The following is a 20,063-nucleotide window of genomic DNA, read 5'->3' on the forward strand; positions in this document are numbered from 1 at the left end:
AGCTATAGGATATAGTCGGCCGATCCTAATGAAATTTGGTAGGTTAGATCAACTGACCAAAAATAGAGTCTGTACTAAATTCCAGTTTTCTATCTTCAAAAACACGAAAGTTGGGTCATTTCCGATCGTTCAGTTATATGGCAGCTATAGGATATAGTCGGCCGATCCTTATGAAATTTGGCATGTCGTATTATTTTGCCAAAAATAGCTCTCATCTAAAATTTGAACTCTCTAACTTTAAAAGTACCAAAGTTATACCATTTCCGATCAATCAGTTATATGGCAGCTATAGGATATAGTCGGCCGATCCGGACCGTTCCGACTTATATACTGCGTGCAAAGGAAAGAAGGGTGTGTGCAAAAAAGTCCCGAAAAACCTTTTATTCTAAATAAATCAAGATTTTGAGGGTGTAAGAAAAATTTCAAACACGGTTTCATACTATATTCAACCTAATGAACAATGCCTACTAGGTCTCTTCAAAAGTTCCAAATCACTGTCGCACTTTGTTATCATAGTGACTGCATCGCCCCCTATTTTACATGGAATTTCTTCTTCTCGTGATGATCCATATTCCGCTCTGAATAGTTCTGCGTCTTTTGGACTATCCGGGTAATTTTTAGAACCACTAGATATGGACTTGATTGTAGAATGATCACGTTGGCATCGCTTTCTATCCGGTCTTTACAATTTGTCGTATGGCTTCCTTTTCCTTGTACGACATTTCCGATAAAAATGTCCAATCCTTTCGCATTTCCTGCATTTCGCGTTTCTGGCTGGGCAGTCCAAACTATTCTCTTGGTGCCTTTTTTGGCCACATCTGCCACATTCGGAACTCGCGTTGCGCTGAACTATTTTGTTGATGCTATTTGCATTCGATTGCTAGATCATAGATGGCGTTTGTTTATTAACTTGTTCGTCGATATTACATGTTTTTATGACCTCCTCCAAAGTAAATTAATTTTCCAATAGCTTTTTTTTTAGCTCGAACGAAGCCCAGACATCGATGATCCTATCTTTAAGACCGATATCCTCTATCTGTTCTTTGGTCTCTCCTAATGAACATTGAACTATTTGGCGGCGAAGCCTCATCAAAAACTCTGTGAAACATTTTCCTTATATTGGGGTCATTGATCGAAACAAATGTCTCTCAAAAGCCGAGTTACGCTGCGGTGAAAAATACTCGTTCAATTTGGTAATAAGAGGTGTTTAGACATCATTTTGCTCCTCTTCGACAAAAGGAATTAATGCTCCCGGAATGCTGTAGACTACAGCCTGGAGCTGCGGCCCACCCAGGTGGAGAAGCTTGTTTCTCTTCTTATATACGGATGTGATCTCCTCTGTGTTTAAATGCGCGCAACCACGCCTATCATTCTGTCCTTCATAGCGCTTTATCCATTCATAGATGGCACAGGAATGGTTTTAACTTCGTCATGTTTAGTATAACCAGAAAGATAATAAAAACAAGAAAGGAAAGCTAACTTCGGGCGGAGCCGAAGTTTATATACCCTTGCAGTTAAAACCGGATATATATCGCAAACATCGGATATAGTTGGCCGATCCTTATGGGAATAGGAATATATACTCCAATTTATTACAATACAAAATCTAAAAAAAGTCCCAAACTTCTATCTTCAAAAATACGAAAGTTGATATTTCTACCAAATACCATTTCCGATCGTTCAGTTATATGGCAGCTATAGGATATAGTCGGCCGATCCTAATGAAATTTGGTAGGTTGGATCAACTGACCAAAAATAGAGTCTGTACTAAATTCCAGTTTTCTATCTTCAAAAACACGAAAGTTGGGTCATTTCCGATCGTTCAGTTATATGGCAGCTATAGGATATAGTCGGCCGATCCTTATGAAATTTGGCATGTCGTATTGTTTTGCCAAAAATAGCTCTCATCTAAAATTTGAACTCTCTAACTTTAAAAGTACCAAAGTTATACCATTTCCGATCAATCAGTTATATGGCAGCTATAGGATATAGTCGGCCGATCCGGACCGTTCCGACTTATATACTGCGTGCAAAGGAAAGAAGGGTGTGTGCAAAAAAGTCCCGAAAAACCTTTTATTCTAAATAAATCAAGATTTTGAGGGTGTAAGAAAAATTTCAAACACGGTTTCATACTATATTCAACCTAATGAACAATGCCTACTAGGTCTCTTCAAAAGTTCCAAATCACTGTCGCACTTTGTTATCATAGTGACTGCATCGCCCCCTATTTTACATGGAATTTCTTCTTCTCGTGATGATCCATATTCCGCTCTGAATAGTTCTGCGTCTTTTGGACTATCCGGGTAATTTTTAGAACCACTAGATATGGACTTGATTGTAGAATGATCACGTTGGCATCGCTTTCTATCCGGTCTTTACAATTTGTCGTATGGCTTCCTTTCCTTGTACGACATTTCCGATAAAAATGTCCAATCCTTTCGCATTTCCTGCATTTCGCGTTTCTGGCTGGGCAGTCCAAACTATTCTCTTGGTGCCTTTTTTGGCCACATCTGCCACATTCGGAACTCGCGTTGCGCTGAACTATTTTGTTGATGCTATTTGCATTCGATTGCTAGATCATAGATGGCGTTTGTTTATTAACTTGTTCGTCGATATTACATGTTTTTATGACCTCCTCCAAAGTAAATTAATTTTCCAATAGCTTTTTTTTTAGCTCGAACGAAGCCCAGACATCGATGATCCTATCTTTAAGACCGATATCCTCTATCTGTTCTTTGGTCTCTCCTAATGAACATTGAACTATTTGGCGGCGAAGCCTCATCAAAAACTCTGTGAAACATTTTCCTTATATTGGGGTCATTGATCGAAACAAATGTCTCTCAAAAGCCGAGTTACGCTGCGGTGAAAAATACTCGTTCAATTTGGTAATAAGAGGTGTTTAGACATCATTTTGCTCCTCTTCGACAAAAGGAATTAATGCTCCCGGAATGCTGTAGACTACAGCCTGGAGCTGCGGCCCACCCAGGTGGAGAAGCTTGTTTCTCTTCTTATATACGGATGTGATCTCCTCCGTGTTTAAATGCGCGCAACCACGCCTATCATTCTGTCCTTCATAGCGCTTTATCCATTCATAAATGGCACAGGAATGGTTTTAACTTCGTCATGTTTAGTATAACCAGAAAGATAATAAAAACAAGAAAGGAAAGCTAACTTCGGGCGGAGCCGAAGTTTATATACCCTTGCAGTTAAAACCGGATATATATCGCAAACATCGGATATAGTTGGCCGATCCTTATGGGAATAGGAATATATACTCCAATTTATTACAATACAAAATCTAAAAAAAGTCCCAAACTTCTATCTTCAAAAATACGAAAGTTGATATTTCTACCAAATACCATTTCCGATCGTTCAGTTATATGGCAGCTATAGGATATAGTCGGCCGATCCTAATGAAATTTGGTAGGTTGGATCAACTGACCAAAAATAGAGTCTGTACTAAATTCCAGTTTTCTATCTTCAAAAACACGAAAGTTGGGTCATTTCCGATCGTTCAGTTATATGGCAGCTATAGGATATAGTCGGCCGATCCTTATGAAATTTGGCATGTCGTATTATTTTGCCAAAAATAGCTCTCATCTAAAATTTGAACTCTCTAACTTTAAAAGTACCAAAGTTATACCATTTCCGATCAATCAGTTATATGGCAGCTATAGGATATAGTCGGCCGATCCGGACCGTTCCGACTTATATACTGCGTGCAAAGGAAAGAAGGGTGTGTGCAAAAAAGTCCCGAAAAACCGTTTATTCTAAATAAATCAAGATTTTGAGGGTGTAAGAAAAATTTCAAACACGGTTTCATACTATATTCAACCTAATGAACAATGCCTACTAGGTCTCTTCAAAAGTTCCAAATCACTGTCGCACTTTGTTATCATAGTGACTGCATCGCCCCCTATTTTACATGGAATTTCTTCTTCTCGTGATGATCCATATTCCGCTCTGAATAGTTCTGCGTCTTTTGGACTATCCGGGTAATTTTTAGAACCACTAGATATGGACTTGATTGTAGAATGATCACGTTGGCATCGCTTTCTATCCGCTCTTTACAATTTGTCGTATGGCTTCCTTTTCCTTGTACGACATTTCCGATAAAAATGTCCAATCCTTTCGCATTTCTTGCATTTCGCGTTTCTGGCTGGGCAGTCCAAACTATTCTCTTGGTGCCTTTTTTGGCCACATCTGCCACATTCGGAACTCGCGTTGCGCTGAACTATTTTGTTGATGCTATTTGCATTCGATTGCTAGATCATAGATGGCGTTTGTTTATTAACTTGTTCGTCGATATTACATGTTTTTATGACCTCCTCCAAAGTAAATTAATTTTCCAATAGCTTTTTTTTTAGCTCGAACGAAGCCCAGACATCGATGATCCTATCTTTAAGACCGATATCCTCTATCTGTTCTTTGGTCTCTCCTAATGAACATTGAACTATTTGGCGGCGAAGCCTCATCAAAAACTCTGTGAAACATTTTCCTTATATTGGGGTCATTGATCGAAACAAATGTCTCTCAAAAGCCGAGTTACGCTGCGGTGAAAAATACTCGTTCAATTTGGTAATAAGAGGTGTTTAGACATCATTTTGCTCCTCTTCGACAAAAGGAATTAATGCTCCCGGAATGCTGTAGACTACAGCCTGGAGCTGCGGCCCACCCAGGTGGAGAAGCTTGTTTCTCTTCTTATATACGGATGTGATCTCCTCCGTGTTTAAATGCGCGCAACCACGCCTATCATTCTGTCCTTCATAGCGCTTTATCCATTCATAGATGGCACAGGAATGGTTTTAACTTCGTCATGTTTAGTATAACCAGAAAGATAATAAAAACAAGAAAGGAAAGCTAACTTCGGGCGGAGCCGAAGTTTATATACCCTTGCAGTTAAAACCGGATATATATCGCAAACATCGGATATAGTTGGCCGATCCTTATGGGAATAGGAATATATACTCCAATTTATTACAATACAAAATCTAAAAAAAGTCCCAAACTTCTATCTTCAAAAATACGAAAGTTGATATTTCTACCAAATACCATTTCCGATCGTTCAGTTATATGGCAGCTATAGGATATAGTCGGCCGATCCTAATGAAATTTGGTAGGTTGGATCAACTGACCAAAAATAGAGTCTGTACTAAATTCCAGTTTTCTATCTTCAAAAACACGAAAGTTGGGTCATTTCCGATCGTTCAGTTATATGGCAGCTATAGGATATAGTCGGCCGATCCTTATGAAATTTGGCATGTCGTATTATTTTGCCAAAAATAGCTCTCATCTAAAATTTGAACTCTCTAACTTTAAAAGTACCAAAGTTATACCATTTCCGATCAATCAGTTATATGGCAGCTATAGGATATAGTCGGCCGATCCGGACCGTTCCGACTTATATACTGCGTGCAAAGGAAAGAAGGGTGTGTGCAAAGTTTCAAGACGATAGCTTTAAGACTGAGAGACTAGTTTGCGTAGAAACAGACAGACGGACAGACAGACAGACGGACAGACGGACAGACGGACATGCTCATATCAACTCAGGAGGTGATCCTGATCAAGAATATATATACTTTATAGGGTCGGAGATGTCTCCTTCACTGCGTTGCACACTTTTGGACAAAATTATAATATCCTCTGCAAGGGTATAATTAGATAACCATTAGCAATCTTTTGTTTTTAATTTCTTTTAAATTTGAACTCTCTAACTCTAAAAATACCGAAGTTATACCATTTCCGATCAATCAGTTATATGGCAGCTATAGGATATAGTCGGCCGATCCCTGTCGTTCCGACTTATTAACTGCGTGCAAAGGAAAGAAGGGTGAGTGCACAGTTTCAAGTCGATAGCCCTAAAACTGAGAGACTAGTTTGCGTAGAAACAGACAGACGGACATGCTCATATCAACTCAGGTGATCCTGATTAAGATTATATATACTTTATAGGGTCGGAGATGTCTCCTTCACTGCGTTGCACACTTTTGACCAACAAAAATAATACCTCTGCAAGGGTATAACAAGAAAGGAAAGCTAGCTTCGGGAGCAGCCGAAGTTGATGTACCCTTGCAGTAAATTGTGGACTTAAATAAAACCCGGCAACTATTTAGTATACCTTTTACATTGGATATATCTAGCCTTTTAATATTTAAAAAAAAAAACTATGGAAGTGATTTAGCCTATTCATATGTTATACTGGGATTTCAGGTAGTAGGTTATTAAAGGTTATTAAATTTTATTTCATAAAACTGTGTTAATTTTCATTGTTAAGTTTACAACCCTAAGCTCCTTAATTAACACCCGAATCTTAATTAGGAGAAACCCATGGGATTATCCCATGATGACCTAAGAGCAAGATAATGCCACCAATTGGTTTAATAGAAATCCTCCTCGTTGAATGAACACGTGCAAGAGTTTTTAATTGCGTTTCACGTAGTGGAGGTATGAATGCAATTTATATAGGGACTGAGTAATTTTAAAATAGCTATTATTACCTTTTTTCTGATTGGTTGAATCGAAATAATATTATTCCTCAAATTTTGGTTGTAAATATTCGTAACAGGTATATAAAATGATCCTGAAATGTTATTGCCTTGAGAAAAAGGATAAAACTGTGTAACTTTACCCCTTAATGTTATACGATTTTTTTTAATATTACCCAACTTGCCTATATATTGAAAATACCACTAATCTGTAGAACAGTCTTCAAAAAATTTTATCGAGTGATGACGTTACTCTGCCTGTTGAAATTCAGTTATTTTAAAGTGCGTGAAAAGTATTTTTTGCCAGTGTTAAAATTAAAGAGTGCCAGTTTTAATTTTTTACCAGTGCACTATGGTCCAGAACCCGTTTTTTTTGGCATAAAGTCGATTTTTTTATGTCAATATATCGTTGGTTTCTTATTTTTATCTTAAAGTAAATTCTTCATACATTATAAAAATGTTAATGAAAAGCTTTAAATGTGCCACCAAAGCTTATTGTGAGCTTTTAAAAGTGCGATTGCGATCAGCTGATTTCCGAATAGAAATTCGCGCCAAAATATTTACTTGTTTTGAGTGGTGTCACACGGTTTAATTTAGTCCGAAAAATTAAACTAAAATAATCCTCAAGGTATGCACTATTTAATGTATATTGTTATTTTATGTGTAGTTTTACGTATTTAGTGTTGTGTAATGTCCAATTTATGTGTATGTTTTTAGAAAACTAACATGCGTTCTCCGTGTTTCGTGGAATATAACTAATGAGCTGCTCCATGCTGACAGCAACTAATTGGTCCAGAATGTACTTGTGAGTGTTGTCTTTAGCCACAAACCAAAAACTCATCCCCGTTCGTCCCCCTTTTCTCGCATTTTGGTAATTTATAGGCACGTTTGAGTTTACTCACAGCGAACTTTTTGAAATATGGCGCAGCGGCAATCGCAAAATTCAATGTGTATCTGATTGGATATACACAAAAATTAATAAAAACGCTTTGGAATCGAATACGATAAAGGAAATTGACAAAAAAATGAGTAATTTTAATATTTATATTCATAAACGGCTTCTCAAATATAACTACATGCTTGAACGGTTCATGTCTAAGCATACTGTATGGTTGGAATCAAAACAAGAAAGGAAAGCTAACTTCGGGCGGAGCCGAAGTTTATATACCCTTGCAGTTAAAACCGGATATATATCGCAAACATCGGATATAGTTGGCCGATCCTTATGGGAATAGGAATATATACTCCAATTTATTACAATACAAAATCTAAAAAAAGTCCCAAACTTCTATCTTCAAAAATACGAAAGTTGATATTTCTACCAAATACCATTTCCGATCGTTCAGTTATATGGCAGCTATAGGATATAGTCGGCCGATCCTAATGAAATTTGGTAGGTTGGATCAACTGACCAAAAATAGAGTCTGTACTAAATTCCAGTTTTCTATCTTCAAAAACACGAAAGTTGGGTCATTTCCGATTGTTCAGTTATATGGCAGCTATAGGATATAGTCGGCCGATCCTTATGAAATTTGGCATGTCGTATTATTTTGTATTATTAAAAATAGCTCTCACCTAAAATTTGAACTCTCTAACTTTAAAAGTACCAAAGTTATACCATTTCCGATCAATCAGTTATATGGCAGCTATAGGATATAGTCGGCCGATCCGGGCCGTTCCGACTTATATACTGCGTGCAAAGGAAAGAAGGGTGTGTGCAAAGTTTCAAGACGATAGCTTTAAAACTGAGAGACTAGTTTGCGTAGAAACAGACAGACGGACAGACAGACAGACGGACAGACGGACATGCTCATATCAACTCAGGAGGTGATCCTGATCAAGAATATATATACTTTATAGGGTCGGAGATGTCTCCTTCACTGCGTTGCACACTTTTGGACAAAATTATAATACCCTCTGCAAGGGTATAAATATCAATTACTATTGATGAATCCTGCAAAACACCACAGCAGATGGGACGTCCAACCTTATCTTACACGAATGCGGGTACAAGATTAAAAAGAAAATTTGCATCTGAGAAATCGCCATTTCTTCCAATCATTATATAAATTCGGAAAAATTTCGCTCATTTTGTGAAACAACTTTTTTATTATATTTGCGAAGCTACCCTTGGTATCCGATGTCACCAACAATTCATAAAATATTGGTTCATGGTTACCAGATTAATAATTCGAGCTTAGTTCCACTAGGATGCTTAGGCGAAAATGCTTCTGAAGCTCGCAACAAAATATACAAAAAAGATAGATTGTCGCATTCAAGGAAAAATAGTCGTCTCAATACTATGAGAGATATATTTCACAGAGCTATAGATTCCTCGGATCCATTATTATCGAGTGTATCTCTAAGGGAAAGAGAAAAAAAAAATAAAAAGAAACCTTTCTCAAAAGAGATATTAAGTCTTTTGGACCTTCCGTTCACAGCAGAAAATGAGAATGATCTGCAGTGCGATTCTGACGACGATCTGGATAATTATAATATTGAATTGAATATTGAATTGGATGAAGAAGAAAATTGCATTTAAAAAATAAGTAAGTAAATGAATAGAACAGGAAATAATATATATTTATTCTTAATCAGTTTGCAGGGGCGGCAGGCGTGGGCGTGGTCGCACTGACCCAAGTTTTTGTATAGAAATTTTTAATGCCATAAAAATAAATTCTGCAAAGTTTGAACCCTGTAGCTCAATTTTTCGACTTTATGCCAAAAAAAAAACGGGTTCTGGACCATAGTGCAGTGCACTGGTACTAGTACTAGTTTAAAAAATATATAAAATAATTGTTAAAAATATATTTTGTTAAGTCTATTCTCCTAAAAGCGTCCCTTAATATAAAATTTATTAAAGAGGAATTTAATCCTTCGTAAATTTCCTATTTCCATTTTCTCAATTTAATTTAAATTTTTCAAACAGCACGCAAAAAATTTTTCACGTGTTTCACGCACATCTCAGAAGCAAGGCCGCCAAACTTCTTTAAACCGTAGCAGAGCCCGCTACCAACAAAATGCGGTGGAAATAGGAAACAGGAACAGGAAGCACGGGCTCAGGGGAGACGCACCGAATAGATCCGCAATCTAGAGCGACTTCGGGATACTGCAGCACATGCTGATCGGAGTTTGGATCTTAAATTCCGTGTTCCAGAGAGGATTCGGGACATGAAAGAAAATGCAAACCAACGGGAGAACCCGGAGGAACGGCGACGAAAGCAATTGCAAATCACTGCTGACCATTCTTTCCGGAGGGTTAATCCAGAAATACGTTCCACAGGGCGGATTCGGGACGCAGAATCGCATTTTGATCGTCGTCAGAGGATTCGGGACATGGAAGCACGGGCGATTCGTCAAGAAGACTCCGAGGAGCGGCGACGATAGCAGTTACAAAACACTGCTGACCATTCTACTTGAAGGGATTATCCAGAGCACCGAAATCCCGAACGGATTAGGGGCATGGAGGCACACGCGGCCAGCCAAGATGACCTGGAAGAGCGGCGACGAGAGCCGGTGCAAAATACTGCTGACCATGCGACGCGCAGGACTATCCTAGAGTACCGAAATCCGGAACGGGTTCGGGATGCCACAGCTCGTGCTATTCGTCGAGAGGACTCCGAGGAGCGGAGACAAGAGCAGGTGCAAAATACTGCTGATCATGCCTCTCGGAGGACCAATCCCGAATTTCAAATCAAGAGCGGATTCGGGACGCCGTAGCGCGAGCTGCTCATTGCGAGGATCCAGAAAAATGTGCAAGGGAACAGGAAAAGAACACTGGAGAACACCGACAGCGTCGAAGGAATACGGAAGACAGGCACCGAGAGCTAGAGGACGAACTGGAACAGGAACGACAGCAACAGCGAAGTAGGATTCGAGTATCAGCGAAGGATCTTTATCACAGAAACATAAAGGAAGGACTACCGGAAATTAGTATTTGCTGTTGAGGAACATGGTTCCGTTCGCAGGTAAGTGGATTATACATCTTGGCTATCTCATCTTAACTTCCTCTCCTAAACTTTTGCAACGCTTTTAATTTGTGAAGAAAATTTCCTAGTCCGTCCGGTAAATATAATTTTTGCCACACTTGTCGTCGTGCATTCTCTCTTGGAAAACTGCAATCACTCTGCCTTTCTAATGGTTTCGACTTCCCGAAAATTCCTGAGTGCTTGAATGGACTCACCTGCCGCGAAAAACGCCTTATCTCACGAGAATTCTTTTTATGAGGGTTATTTCCCTCGGCAGTGAACTTTCCAATTTCAGTTCCAGATATTGTGACTGCGCTTCCGCGCTCTTTCGACTCTACCCATGTCATCCAAGTCCATTAAAAAAGGAGACTAGAGTACGCACACAATTTCATGACTTAAACTACCCGCTCGGGTCTTTGAAACTGTACGGAACATAGTGAATACCAAGCTCAACAAAAAGCACAACATTTCAATGAACGAATCACGAAGAAGAACTCATGGTAAAAGAACTTCAAGGAATTAATGAAATTCCTTTCATTGCGGATGAATCCGATCGCGAAGCAGTAGAGCAACTTCTTCACCAGCAACACCACTCACAAAATACTGCAGAGCTCAAAGAAAATTTAAATCCCGGAGGCCATGAAACATTTAAAGAAAATACAACTCATGCGAAAAAGCCAGATCTCAAATCTGATTTTACGACCATCGTTGCGCTATAGTTCCCAATGTTTTATACATGTATAAATTTTACAAAATGCAGCGTATACAAAATTTGATTTTAATTGCTTTACGCAAAAAGTCAGGAGCGGTTACCGCTGGTGATTTGCGGGATAAGTCATTTGTTGACAAACTTGTGCAACATGATTATGGCTACCATATCCTTAAAGGCTTACGGTCTGCACCAGCTCATTGGGAGACTGAGAAAAAAAGGTTATAGAAATGATTCGCCAATTGGGGCTACCACAGTTTTTCATAGCTCTTTCCGATGCAAAAACTAAGTGGGATGAACTTTTAGTTATCCTTTTCTTCTATTGGACAATAGGGTTAAAAGCGGGGAAGAAACGGCAGCTCTTTCCAGCTACGAAAAGGTTCGGTTAATCCGATCCGATTTAGTGTCGTGCTCTTGATACTTCGATTACAGGTTGCGACAATTAATGAAAATATTCAAAACCGATATTTCTCGGGAATTCATTCTCATTCATTCTCATTTTTATTGAAGAATCGAATTCCAGCACAGAGGATCTCCGCACTCTCACGGCATGTATTGGCTTGCTGGTGCTCCCACCCACCTTGAAACTAATTTGGAGCCTTCAAATTAGCCTTACTTTCTAGCTTGAAAAAGCCACAAATTTTTCTTCGCAGACAATTCTTTGACGGACTGATCAATGCTTATAATATGGATATTCCATTTTTTTTTTTTTTCCCGGTTTTTCAGAAATTGAAATGGCTTGTGCGTCAGTTAGAGCATCAGCTAGCATTTCCCCTTACATTAATTGACTTGGGTTGTCGATAAAAAAAGTACAAAAGAACAGGGAAATAGTGTTATGAAATATGCAAGCGTATTCTTCGACTGCTGCCGAAGTTTTTTCGCCATTTTTCGTTTTTTTATTCCATATTTATTGTACGACTTACCCAATGCAAATGAAGGATGAAAAGGAGATCCAATAACCACAAAAGCTACGCAAATCCGCAAGAGTTTAAGGCTTCTTTGTAAATAGGGCGCTAGAAGTCGGGTCTGCGCCACGTTAAGTGCCAATTTTGATGATACGCTATTCATCTGTACGCCTCATCCTTTGTTCGAGTTTTCGGAAAGAGTTTGGCAGGTGTGTAAATGCATAATTTTTATTTAATAAAAGAAGTTATTTTTTACGATCATGTAGTCGTTCATATGGTCATAGTACGCTCTGATAGTTCGATGACTAGATATTTTCGGTAGTTCTACTAAGGCCTGGCAGTTTTCTTATCAATGATCCTATCGCCTACTAAAAAAAATGTATATCAATAAATTATTTTAATGAAAATAGAGAACAATTTTTTATTATTACAGAATATACAAAAATTTCCAAAAACAAGAAAGAAAAGCTAATTTTTGGCGTAGCCAAAGATGATATACCCTTGCGGCTTAAATCGAATATATCGAAACATACGCATAAAGTTGACCAATACAATTTCATAATCAAATCAATTTATTATAATAAAAAATTTAAAAAAATTGCTAAGCTTTTATCTCCAAAAATACCAAAGTTGGTATATTTACCAAATACCATTTCCGATCGATCAGTTATATGGCAGCTGTAGGATATGGTCGACCTATTCTGATCAATTGGTAAAAAAAAGAATCTGTGTAAAGTTCTTACCTTCTTTAAAAACACCAAAGTTGAGACAGCTAAAGGATAAAGTCGGCCGACCCCAATGAAATTTGGTGTGTCATATTGATTTACCAAATATACATAGAAAATCCCGACTCTAACTCTAAAAGTTCTAGCTTTAAAAACATCATGTTATACCATTTCCGATCAATCAGTTGGCAGCTAAAGAAGGGTGTGTGCAAAGTTTTAAGTCGAGAGCTATTAAACTGAGAGACTAGTTCGCGTAGAAACAGACAGACAGGCGGACAGACAGAAAGTTTGAACTTCGTACAAATTCTATTTTTGGTTAGTTGATCCGACATATCAACTTTCATAACGATCGCCAGTCTATATAGCTATAGTCTTATAGCTAAGAATAATTATTATTTTGTCTTTAATACATAAAATAATACAAAAAATAATATTTTTTATATGCTACATAGTCTCTCAGCTTAAAAACTATCAACTTTTTACAAATTTTTTTTCCTTTGCACGCAGTATATAAGTCCGAACTGCCGGGATCAGCCGAGTTATTTTATAACTGCCATAAAACTGATGTATCGGAAATGCGATACCTTTGGTGTTTGTTACGTTTGGGAGATAAGATTTCTATTTGTTTTAAAATAAGACCAACCAATCTTCATTTTACCAATTTTCAAAGGGATCGACCGTCTATATTTTATAGATGCCATATTACTGATTGATCGGAAATGCCATACCTTTTGGGTTTTTCTTAAATAAGATAGATGGAGAAACTTTCTATAGGCCAACTGTTCTGTTTAAAGCCAACTGATCTGACCTTACAAATTTTACAAGGATCTGCCGACTTGATGTATAGCTTCCATAAAACTGATTAATCGGAAATTCCATAACTTTGGTGGTTTTTAAGGATGTTTATGTTCCGGCCTACTTTAAGAGGTTATTTAAAAAAAAATTTGTTGTAATTAAAAACAAGAAAGCAAAGCTAACTTGGGGCAGAGCCGAAGTTGATATACCCTTGCAGCTAAAACCGGATATATATCGCAAACATTGGATATAGTTGGCCGATCCTTATGATTACATCATAATAAAACCAATTAATTACAATAAAAAATCTAACAAGAAAGGAAAGCTAACTTCGGGCGGAGCCGAAGTTTATATACCCTTGCAGCTAAAACCGGATATATATCGCAAACATCGGATATAGTTGGCCGATCCTTATGAAATTTGGTAGGATGGATCAAAATTTAATCTGTACCAAGTTCCAGCTTTCTATCTTCAAAAACACAAAAGTTGGGTCATTTCCGATCGTTCAGTTATATGGCAGCTATAGGATATAGTCGGCCGATCCTTATGAAATTTGGTACTTTGGATCAACTGACCAAAAATAGAATCTGTATTAAATTTCTATCTTCAAAAAAACGAAAGTTGGGTCATTTCCGATCGTTCAGTTATATGGCAGCTATAAGATATAGTCGGCCGATCCTTATGAAATTTGGCATGTCGTAATGTGTTGCCAAAAATAAAATTAAAAATTCAAATAAAAATCAAATAAATCAAATAAAAATTTGAAGTCTCTAACTCTAAAAACACCAAAGTTATACCATTTCCGATCAATCAGTTATATGGCAGCTATAGGTTAAAGTCGGCCGATCCCGGCCGTTCCGACTTATATACTGCGTGCAAAGGAAAGAAGGGTGTATGCAAAGTTTTAAGTCAATAGCTTCAAAACTGAGAGACTAGTTTGCGTAGAAACAGACAGACGGACAGACGGTCAGACGGACAGACGGACATGCTCATATCAACTCAGGAGGTGATCCTGATCAAGAACATATATACTTTATAGGGTCGGAGATGTCTCCTTCACTGCGTTGCACACTTTTGGACAAAATTATAATACCCTCTGCAAGGGTATAATAATGCGATCGTTGCAATTTACTAATCATTAAAAATAAATGATTCTATTACGGGATAGAGGTGTCACTTTTTAGAAAAACATATCCAAATTTCAGCTAGATCGGTACCATAGAATTTTGTGAATCACCTGCGCCGCACACTAAAATGTCGTTCCGAGAAACACGCGTTTAAAGTTTAGACGCTACCGAGTAACTCATACTATTCGGTGTAGGCACGCTCTCGATTATGGGCTGTATCTCTGTCATTATTTGATATTTTTATTTGAAACTTCAACAGTACATTCTTAATAAACTTTCGAAATATGTGAAAAAAATCGATTTTTCAACCTCACACATGAGACTACATCCTTAAATGGTGATTATTAAAATGGTTTTATTTTTATAGCCTTGCCCTTATTATTATACACTTGCAGAGGGTATTATAATTTTGGTCAAAAGTGTGCAACGCAGTGAAGGAGACATCTCCGACCCTATAAAGTATATATATTCTTGATCAGGATCACCTCCTGAGTTGATATGAGCATGTCCGTCTGTCCGTCTGTCTGTCCGTCTGTCTGTTTCTACGCGAACTAGTCTCTCAGTTTTAAAGCTATCGTCTTGAAACTTTGCACACACCCTTCTTTTCTTTGCACGCAGTATATAAGTCGGAACGGCCCGGATCGGCTGACTATATCCTATAGCTGCCATATAACTGATTGATCGGAAATGGTATAACTTTTGTGTTTTTAGAGTTAGAGAGTTCAAATTTGACATGAGAGCTATTTTTGGCAAAACATTACGTCATGCCAAATTTCATAAGGATCGGCCGACTATATTCTATAGCTGCCATATAACTGAACGATCGGAAATGGTATTTGGTAGAAATATCAACTTTCGTATTTTCGAAGATAGAAGTTTGGGACTTTTTTTAGATTTTGTATTGTAATAAATTGGATTATATATTCCTATTCAGGTAAGGATCGGCCAACTATATCCGATGTTTGCGATATATATCCGGTTTTAACTGCAAGGGTATATAAACTTCGGCTCCGCCCGAAGTTAGCTTTCCTTTCTTGTTACCCTTATAATTTTGGTAAAAAGTGCGCAGCGCAGTGAAGGAGACATCTGAATGAGATTTGTTTATCTCACACTATAAAAAATATAACAAAAAAGGGTGGCTTCTGAATATTTAAAAGTGGCGGAAAACGAAAAAACGATCTGTCCTCTTCAACGTTATAATTCCGAATATACTTTTCTCTCATCTTAAGCCTAACTTATCTATTGCGGCGAAGCGGGGCGAATTCGCACAAGAGCGAATATGAGTTTTCGCTCCCGCTCCGCCCTAAGCTACCTTAGAGTAAATTTAGAGACTTACAACTACAAAATACAATTCAAAATAAAACAACTTCAAATAATTTCAAATCTAATTATATGCGATGAATCCGTTAACACCGGCCCCGTTGAAGGCCTCCACCCGGCTTCAACCCACTGGCAGCTGCCTGACGACGGCGACCCTGACCCTTTCGTCCGCGCCGGCGTGCGTTGCTCCTACCCTTCCTGTGAGCCACTGTTGTGGCGGCTGGTGATCCTCTGCGATCAGGACCAGCTCGCCCGTCCGAATGTCGTCCTCCTGGTTCAACCACTTCAACCGCGTACTCCCGGGACCATCGCTGCCAAAACATTTGCTTGACCAGACAAGCCACCATCGCCGCAAGCACGTTAGACCCTGCTGGTCCGGGATCCGCGGTGCTGGTGGGGCGATGAGCCTGTCAACAGGTGCCCGGGAGTAAGCGACACGCCGTCGCTTGGGTCCTGACTCAGAGCCCCCAGGGGTAGTGAGTTCAGGACGGCCTCGACTCCAACGATGACGGTCTGCAGCTCCTCCGCGGTCCACTTGGCGTTCCCTACCGCTCGCAGGAGTAGGTGCTTGGAAGACTTCACACCTGCGTCCCAAAGTCCGCCCATGTGAAGAGCCCGCGGCGGTATGAACGCAAATATGCCTCTTTTTTTTATGCGTATTGCGTAACTGTGTCGACCTCGTCTTGATCCTCCGACGAAGCTCCGCGAAGTGGCGACTCGCTCCGACGAAGTTCGTCGCGTTGTGCACGATCTGCGGACATCCTCGTCGCCCAACGAACCTTTTAAAAGCCAACAAAAAGGAAAGTTGAAAGGTCGGAAACTATTTCTAAATGAACTGCTTTGGACGCAAAACAAACCAATAAGGCAATGTAGGACTTATAGGGTGACCTAGCACAAATTTTCAATGTCGTATGAATAGGGCCACAAAAATCAACACCACATATGGAGAATGGGCGGAGAGCACGAAATCTATCTAAGGGTTAATCTCCCATTATTTAAGTCATCAGTTGAGGCTTGCATTTAAAGAAGGGTATGCATGACCGTACTATCTGACTCTAGACTTCCTGCGCATTTACGACCCATATGCGCTGTCGCAAAAGACTCACAAATACTCGTGGTTGTTTGTTTGTTGCTTACAATGTTTAGTTGGTACATTCCGCCACGTGCTATCATCTGGGATGATACGTTCCCACGTGGGACGTCGACGTAAAAGTCGGGCCCGATAACTTTGGCAGCTCGAGGGAATGTATTTTTCACAGATTCACTCAACCTCTTCAAACACCTTATGGCCAGGAGTGGGGCTGGTGCAGTGCCATATGTAACGGTGTTGAGCTTGCACAGTTTCAAGGACTCTGATGGGTCTTTTCTTCACACTATCAACTGGTATCGCTTATCGGCTTAATTTGCCATTACTTGGCGATACATCTTCTTTATGTCGGCTATCAGAGCGAATCGGTTCAGCCGGAACCTAAGAAGAATTGAATATAACTTTTCTTGGATAGTAGGACCAACCATCAACAGATCGTTAAGGAACTTATGTGTTGATGTCTTACACGACGCGTTAAACACGACTCGAAATTTTGTCGATGAGCTTTGAGGCCGTAAGACACACTGATGGGGTATGACGTAGTGTGGAGTAGCAAGAACATCATTGCTTGTAGGGGACACATGACCTAAGGATTCGTATTCTTCCATAAATTCCACATACATTTTCTTTAAATTCGGATCTCGAGATTATCTTCTCTCGAGCGACAAAAAACGGCGTTTGGCTACTTCGAACTTCAGCCATACTGGAAATTTTATTCCTAAGATTAGCGCACTGCTACTCAATTGGCAGCTTATTCTAATCGGGTTTTACAATTTTTAACAATACTCAGTCGAAGCTTTACTTAGGGCAAAATGTGATTAAATGGTTTTTTATTATATTTTATTTTTATTTATGTTTATATCGAGGATGACGAAATGGCTAGGTCAAGATCCGGTTTGGTAGGTCTTGAGGGTGGTGTCTTTTCAGTCTTCTCTTGGCTATCAGCGTTCCTGATAGCAGCGGTACCAAGTTTTTTAGCTAGGCTGTTGGGGTGCTCATTTAGTCGTTCCATGTATTTACGGGAAAGTTCCTGCAGCTTATCTCCGATTTTAGGCACGTTGATATCTCGTTCGATGTCTCTGGTTCGCATAAACCATGGAGCTCCAGAGATCCTTCGAAGAGTTTTTGCTTGCAAAACCCGGATTTTGTTCAGGTTGGTTTTTGCAGCGATACCATAAACCTGCAGTCCGTAGAAAAGACTTGGCGCTAATATGGACTTGTATATCTGCACCTTACATCCAAGTGCGAACTTGTTGCGTGGTATGAGGAGCCAGGACATCCGAGCCACTTTAGTCCTAAACGAGTTTTGGATACAGGTAATTTGCCTGCCAAATGTGAGTTTTTTGTCCAAGGTGACACCGAGGTACTTGTATGCAGGAAGGGCTCTGATTGGACTATCGTTGAAGTTGACTCCTGGGCAGGTACTTCGGCAATTGGTAAACGTTACATTGGCACATTTTTCTGCGTTTGCACGAATGTTCCAGTTCGTGGCCCATTGGTGAAATGCTTTCAGATACTCCCGCAATGCAAAAATGGCTTCCAAGATACTACTGATTTTGGTCAGGACAGCAGTGTCATCAGCGTAGGTCGCAATTAGCACGTCTTGCTCATTCACTTCAGTGATCGGCGTTTTTGTAGGCATATCTGAAGCATAGATTGAGTATAGAGTAGGGCCGAGGACGTTACCTTGGGGAACACCAGCAGAGATCGGTTTGGTGGACGACTTGTATCCATCAGCAGATACGTGAAATGTGCGTTCTTCCAGGAAACTTTTCACGAGCTGGAACAGCTGTGGCGTAAGAAGGCGTTTGGCTTTATACAGCAGCCCAAGGCGCCATACTCTGTCGAAAGCCTGCTGAATGTCAAGGAAGTCAGCAACTGCATACTCCTTCTTCTCAAAGGCTTCTAAGGCAAAGTTAACAACTCTGTGCGATTGCTCAGGAGTTCCATGTTAAAGACGAAAGCCGAACTGGAATTCCGGGATCGCACTGGTGACATTCTCAAGAGTAAGAAGCCTGTTCAGGATCAGCCTTTTCATGATTTTTCCCAGGGATGGTAAAAGACTAATGGGCCTATATGAGTCCACGTCAGTTGGCGATTTTCCTGGTTTTGGAATCATATGTATGTTTGCCGATTTCCAAACTTTCGGAAAGTATCCAACAGTTAGTATGCTGTTGAACAACGCCACCAGGAATTGCAAGGCTTGATCCGGTAAAAGTCGGATCGTCCTGTTGTCCAAAAGGTCTTCACCAGGAGTTTTCTTTGGCGAGAGTTTACCTACAAGGTCTTTCACTTCTGTCAGTGAGACAGGGTTAGCAGCCAGACTCATTTGGAATGGAGATTCTAGAAACTCTTCTAGAACTTGTCGACGTATACTTTCAGGCGAGTATTCGTAAGGCTTGAAGCGTTGCTCAAGGTTTTTAGCAATCACTTCAGCTTTCTCTAGGCTCGTACGGCACCAGCCACCTGAGGGATTTCTTATGGCTGATTTTGGGGTGGGCTGAGCCTTATACCGTTTTGTGATACGCCACACCGAGTAGTTAGAACTAGCATCTGTGTCTAGATTTTTCAAAAATCTGTCTATGGATGCTGTTTGGTCATCGAGCGTTTTCGATGCCGTAAATAAAAAATCAGAATTTACTTAATTTCAACGTTATAAACTTTATTCAGGCCGCATATGAAATTAGGATTTATGAACAATATTTGAAATCCAATTTAGGATGCGAGCGCAGTAAGAAGACGAACGAGAGTGGCGCCAACCTTGCAGAATAGGCTGAGCGGATGCTCGCTAACTATAAACGCCGAAGTAGCAAAGCCGAGCGGCCGAAAAAGAATCGGCTTGCGACCAGCAAAACATCCGTTACTAAGTAATTGTTGTGTTTAAATTAGTTGCTTGCTGCTTGACCCGACAGATGCTTGTTTTCTTCTGGCGAGCGCCTTAC

The 20,063-nt window shown here is 39.6% G+C and overlaps 1 protein-coding gene across 6 annotated transcripts in view; it reads right to left on the reverse strand.

Moving 5' to 3' along the window:
• The window catches only part of dpr18 (defective proboscis extension response 18), a 338,738-nt gene that overhangs the window by 219,089 nt on the left and 99,586 nt on the right, over window positions 1–20,063 (reverse strand). For 5 of the 6 annotated variants that reach the window (XM_043211392.2, XM_043211390.2, XM_043211389.2 and 2 more), the window contains exon 2: window positions 12,086–12,435. In XM_043211392.2, the coding sequence (XP_043067327.1) occupies window positions 12,086–12,230 (145 nt within the window). In that variant the 5' untranslated portion in view covers window positions 12,231–12,435. The remainder of the gene's footprint in view (window positions 1–12,085; window positions 12,436–20,063) is intronic. The other variant, XM_070278540.1, reaches the window with a different exon arrangement.

The sequence above is a fragment of the Drosophila bipectinata genome, chromosome XL, assembly GCF_030179905.1.
Source record: "Drosophila bipectinata strain 14024-0381.07 chromosome XL, DbipHiC1v2, whole genome shotgun sequence".
NCBI classification, from domain to species: domain Eukaryota; kingdom Metazoa; phylum Arthropoda; class Insecta; order Diptera; family Drosophilidae; genus Drosophila; species Drosophila bipectinata.